The 5,740-nt window shown below is 50.5% G+C and overlaps 1 protein-coding gene across 1 annotated transcript; it reads right to left on the reverse strand.

Moving 5' to 3' along the window:
- Nucleotides 1-201: 201 nt before the first annotated feature.
- Nucleotides 202-1,823, reverse strand: TEX44 (testis expressed 44). The gene is given in 5 exon segments (XM_060151667.1): nucleotides 202-210; nucleotides 759-919; nucleotides 922-1,023; nucleotides 1,026-1,529; nucleotides 1,772-1,823. Coding segments are annotated over 5 exon segments (828 nt in total).
- Nucleotides 1,824-5,740: the final 3,917 nt, after the last annotated feature.

Here is a 5,740-nt window from a genome sequence, read left to right on the forward strand (position 1 = left end):
GTCCCATATCCCAGGAACCCCAGGCAAACCGGGGTGGTTGGTCACCCTACATAGATCCCTGAATCCCACTGTGTCCCCAGCCTGCTGGAGGATAATAATCATGGCAGCTGAAGTATGTGAGCTTCCTAAGTGCCAGACATCATGCCTTAGGACCTGTGTTGTTTCCCTTACATCCCATAACATCTTCATGGTGTGGGCTCGTTATTTGTTCTACAGAGGAGAGTTGCAGGTTCAGAGGGTGAAGGGGTTGGCCCGTGGCCAGTTGCCACGCTGAGGTCTGAGCCCACACTGGTCTCATTCCCGGCTCTCAACCCCACACTCTCAGTCCCATGATCAGAAAGCCTGGCTGGGTGTCCTGAGCCTGCTAAGCCAGTAGGCCCTGGGGAAGGACCAGACCTTACTTCCTCAGAAATGCACTTACCTGGTTAGAGGTCCAGCCAAGATCAATTTTTTCAGGTCTGAGCCCTGCAATGCCTGGCCTCCCAGGCCTGCCCAGGCCCTTCTCTTTCTGCACTTTGGCCCCCAGCCCATGAATGGGACAACCCGAGAAGCCCTCAGGGGACACCTTTCTGTTTCCAGAACACCCTAGCCCCCTCCTGTCCCTCCACCCTGTGTCCGCTGCACAGACAAGGTATGAGGCTGGCGCTTGGAAAATAAACGCTCGCCGGTGAGTTATTGCCCGGTCTGGGGAGAGCCGTCCAGGGTAGGGATGCGTGAGAGAGTAGGGCATGTGTGCTCCCGGGGTCTCGGGGGGCTGCCGAGCGCGGGGCCTCGTCCAAGTTGGGGCCGGCATGGGCCTGGCGTGGGGCGAGGTGTCTGGTCAGGTAGCGCATGGCCGAGAGGATGCCCTCTACGGTCCTCCGCTCCACCGGTTCCAGCATGTGGGTGACGGAGTGCAGGGCCGACTGGTCCCCACTGCCAGCCCGGAGGATGAGGCAGAGCTGGCACTCCCCCGGATGCTGGAGATGGAGTGCAGGCTGGGCCCCGTGTTGTGCAGCAGGTCTGTCACGGAGCCGTGGCCATGCCCATGGCAGTATCAGACCACACCAGGATGTCTGCCAGGGAGCTGATGGACCCCTCACCCCCGCCCAGCAAGCTGGTCATGGAGCGCATGTAGTTGTTCTTACTGGCCGTGGAGTCCAGGGGCCTCCTCTCCACGCCTGCCACTCCGGGGCCCGGCGAGGCAGGGGCTGATGGCAAAGCATCAGTGCCAGGGTTCAAGGCCTCCTGACCCTCAGGTTTCTCCTCAACAGCTTCAGCAGTGTCAGCAGCCCGAGTGTCAAGCTGGTCATTGGCATCGGCTGTGCTCACGACGGGCTGAGCCTCCGCATTTGGCGGGGACTGTACCGCAGCGCTTGGGGTAGATGGAGCTAGTTCCTGTTCCCTGTCTGGGACGCCTGCCGCTTGTGGTGTCTCTTCCTTAATCAGGGAGTAAAGGTGGAAAATCTGAGGATTCTGAGCCGTACTCGACTCTTGCAGCAGCTCTTTCTGCACGAGGTTCTGGAAGCCCGTGGACCTGTGCAGGGCACCTGGGGCCAGGGGGGCAAGCAGGGCTGTGGGCTCCTGGGCTCCCGGGCATGCCCTGCGGCAGCCTCACGCTTGTCCTTGTCCCCAGACGCTGACGTGGCCCCCAAGGTGGCTGGCTTGGAAGCCCGACCTACATCCTGATGTTCAGCCGATGCTGCAGTGTCGTGAGCCGTTGGGACATCTGCCAGGAGGGGGACCTGACTTGGGGACCGCACTGTTGGGATGTCTGTATACCTGCTGTCACCATGTGTGGGGATGCTGGAGGCTCTGGCCTCTCCCGAGGGCGTGGTGGTCATCTAGGCCCTCTGTCACTTGTGCTGGTTGAGGGAGTGGCCATGGCCCCACTGGGCTGAGTTGTCCAGGTGGTGAGGTCACAGGGGGCTGTGGAAGCTGGCGATGTCACAGGCACCTGCAGAGCAAGGGTCCTGAGCCTCCGGAGAGGCTGCCCTAGCAGGCTGAGTCTATGGGACTATTCGTAGCCAAGTCTGCGGGTATCTAAGGAGAGAGAGGCAAACGTCTTGGAAAAGCATGGAGGTTATATACAGGTGCAGGGCCCACAAGGAATCTGGATGGCTGTGACCCTGATGAAAGAGAATGGGCTGCGGGTGTTGATTTATAATAACTGTTATACGGGACCACTCCCAGCACCTCTCTGTCCACGCTGGTGACTGATTTGGCCAGTCTTTCTGCAGAGACAGTTTCGCAGCAGTGGTGAGTAGGAACAAGTGAAGGCTAAGGGCCTGGGCAGCTCCCAGCCCTGACTGTCTTTGGTTGTGGGGAGTTACAGACTGAATGTTTGTGTCCCACCCCAAAATTTATGTGTTGAAGGCTAATCCGCAACGTAATAGTATTTGGAGGTGGGGCCTTTTGGAAGTGATTAAGTCATGAGGGTAGAGCCCTCATGAATGGGATTAACACCCTTATAAAAGGGACAGCACAGAGCTCCCCGGCCCCCTCCTCCATGTGAAATGCAGCGAGAAGACTGCTATCTATTAACCAGGAAGCAGGTCCTCACTGGACACTGAATCTGCAGCCCAAATGAGCTAAGACAGAGTTTTACCCTGTGAGTCAGGATAAACAGTCTCCATCTTCTCCCTGTTTAACTAGGCTGGGAGGGCAGAGAACAACAAAAGATCTGTAAACCCTCGAGTATTCTTTGGAAACCTGTAGACCCAGATAAACCTACTTGCGCTCTTCGTTAAGAAGGTGGTTGGAGTGAAGTTTCTAGTCTGTTGTGTCTGTGCTTCCCTTGGGGGTTATCAGCTAACATTTCGTGCCTGCTTATCATGGGCAGGAGAAGGAGCTAAACATCTAATCCTTCCAACTACCCCGTCGTCTCTAGGTAGGTGCGGATCCATTATTATATCCATTTTATACATGGGGACGCTTAGCCTCAGAGGGAATAAGTGACTTATTCAAAGGCACACTATTAATAAGCACTGAATCTGGGATTTGAACCTTGTCTGGCTTCAGAAGTCAAGCTCTCCAGCACTATTTTACACCCAGAAGGGATATTAAAATATTGAATGACTGGCGTGCTAAGGATACTGGCTAATGCAGAGAAAGGCCTGCCATAATCCTGCCACATCAGTAGGTAACAGTTGCTGTCACTTCTCCCAGCACCAGGCTCGATGCTCAATAAGTATTTCTTCTCCCCATGTATACTCTGTGGCCATCTCAGAGGTCACAGGGCAAACCCAAATTTGTTGGGGTGGGACAACCCTGTACTTTGTGAAAGAATCATGGAGAAGACTGCTCGTTGCTCATTTGAGTAGCCCTTCTTCTTTAGGATCAGAAACCTAGTTTTATTCAGGGTGGCTATGTGCTTTGACAAAGAATATACTTCCCGGTCTCTCTTGCAGCTAGGTAAGATCTTCTGGCCGATGAGATGTAAGCAGAAAGTATTGAGAGGAACTTTAGAAAGGGTCCTTCAAAGATCAGAACACCTTTTTGCTCTTTCCCCTTTGTCATCCTGTTATCAAGAATGTGAAGGCTGGAGCACCAGCAGCCATCTCGATACATGAGGTAACCTTGAGGTTGCAGGGACACACGAAGTGCACACAATTTGTGGAGCACAAAGATAGAAGGGATCTGGGCCCTGTGGTTAGAGATGCCACACCAGCCACCAGACTGTTGCTGTCCTCTAGAATTCCTTTACATGAGGGAAAATAATCACATATATGCTCAAACTATTGTTCTTTTGGGTCTTCTATTATATGCAGCTAAAGTTAATCCTTATCCAGTTCCCAGTTATGAGATTCCTGTCAGGTGGTTGTTCAGTGTTTTTTTGGATATCTTCTTGTCCTAAAAATCAAGGTCGGCATATTCCATTGAGTACCTGGCACTGTACAGGTGTTATTCTCCCACTTTTCAGGTGAGGAAACTGAGACTTAGAGAAACTAAGTACACAGCAAGTTCTTGATGTCACCTAATGGACAGCCTGTGACCCGCTACAACCATCAGGCACTCTTTTTTTTTTTTTGGCGGTACGCGGGCCTCTCACTGTTGTGGCCCCTCCCGTTGCGGAGCACAGGCTCCGGACACGCAGGCTCAGCAGCCATGGCTCACAGGCCCAGCCGCTCCGCGGCATGTGGGATCTTCCCGGACCGGGGCACGAACCCGCGTCCCCTGCATCGGCAGGCGGACTCTCAACCACTGCGCCACCAGCGAAGCCGCATCAGGCACTCTTCATAGGCACTTAAGTCAAACTCCTTGTCCTCACCTTCCATTTGGAATTCGGTTTTTGATTCTGCATGTTGCACTTTACACTTACCCTTGTTAAGTTTCACATGTCTTAAAAATCTGTGCTGAGGAAAGACAGGAGAATAAAGAGGGATTCATGTCAGAAAGCAGAGAGGATTATTAAAATTTGGGGACAAAAATATTGTCTGTTTATAAATAAATATTAAATAATATTGGTGTAGAACGTAATGTGTATTCTGTTTTTACCTGAAATATACATATATACACACAGTTATAAAAGAAACTGTATCTAAAAGAGCTTTTTTTCTTAGTTCAGTTCAAAAATTGCCTGCCTTTGTTACGTAGCGTTTGGAAGAGGAAATTCGTCTCAAAAAATTTGTCTTTGATTTCTTTTCAACTCCTGTCTCATAGAGACAATGGCGCTCCTATTAAATAGACCTTCTTATTTTAGGGTAAACCCAGCTTATGGAGTATTATGTCACGGTATAAAGCTTACATAGACACATGGCAAAATGCTTGTATATAATGTCACCCTAAACCCAGGATATAATATTTAATGTGCACTATGTAGATGTGTTAGTACTCTCAGCTGGAAGGAATGGAAATCAACTCAAACTGGTGTGAGCAAAAATAATCCAAATAAAGAAATTTCTTGGTTCACAGAAACCTAAAGTCTCAGGGAAAGTTTCTGCACAGAGTTCAGTGATGCTGTCAAGATTCAGGCTTCTCTCTCCCTCTCTTGGTTCTCCTTTCTCACTGATATAGAGTTTTAGGAAGATTCCTCCGGGTGCAGGCTGCTAGCAGCTTCAGGCCAGTGCAGACACCTTGGTCCTCACTAGTTACGGCAGACCTCAGGCCCTGAGTCTCATGGGTTCCCGTGGCCTTCTCTGAAGAAATCTGTACAGCTTGGGACCAAACCCTGGTTGGTCAGGCCTGGAATGGGGCATGGGGTCAGCTCCACTGAAACATAAGGCCTGTAAGTGGTAGTCAAGTTGGTCCCCAAAGGAAATTGGGGTGCTGTTACCAAAAGAAGGCAAAAAGGATGCTGGGCAGGAAACACAGACAAAACCTGCTCTATGATGATTACAGATATTTAAAGAAAATCTATTTATTGGGGAAAAGCATGGCAGGAAATAAGCCCAGAAGAGATTCTGATTATTGTAACAAATCAGAAAATACATATAAGCAAAAATAAGTAAATAATGGAGTTCCCTGGTAGTCCAGTGGTTAAGACTTCATGCTTCCACTGCAGGGGGCGTGGGTTCGATCCCTTGTCGGGGAACTAATATCCCACATAACGTGTGGCCAAAAGAGTATTAAAGAAAAAATGTAAATAACAGTAAAAATAAAAATCACCCTAAGCAGTACGGTGGACCGAATGAGTGGGAAGCCTGTTACCCCAGCACACTCACATTTATACACACACACACACACACACTCACACACACTCACACACACATTCATATACACTCCCATCCTTCTAACACATGGAAATGCTGGGTAATAACAC

This window comes from Lagenorhynchus albirostris, chromosome 6, assembly GCF_949774975.1.
Source record: "Lagenorhynchus albirostris chromosome 6, mLagAlb1.1, whole genome shotgun sequence".
Classification (NCBI taxonomy): Eukaryota; Metazoa; Chordata; class Mammalia; order Artiodactyla; family Delphinidae; genus Lagenorhynchus; species Lagenorhynchus albirostris.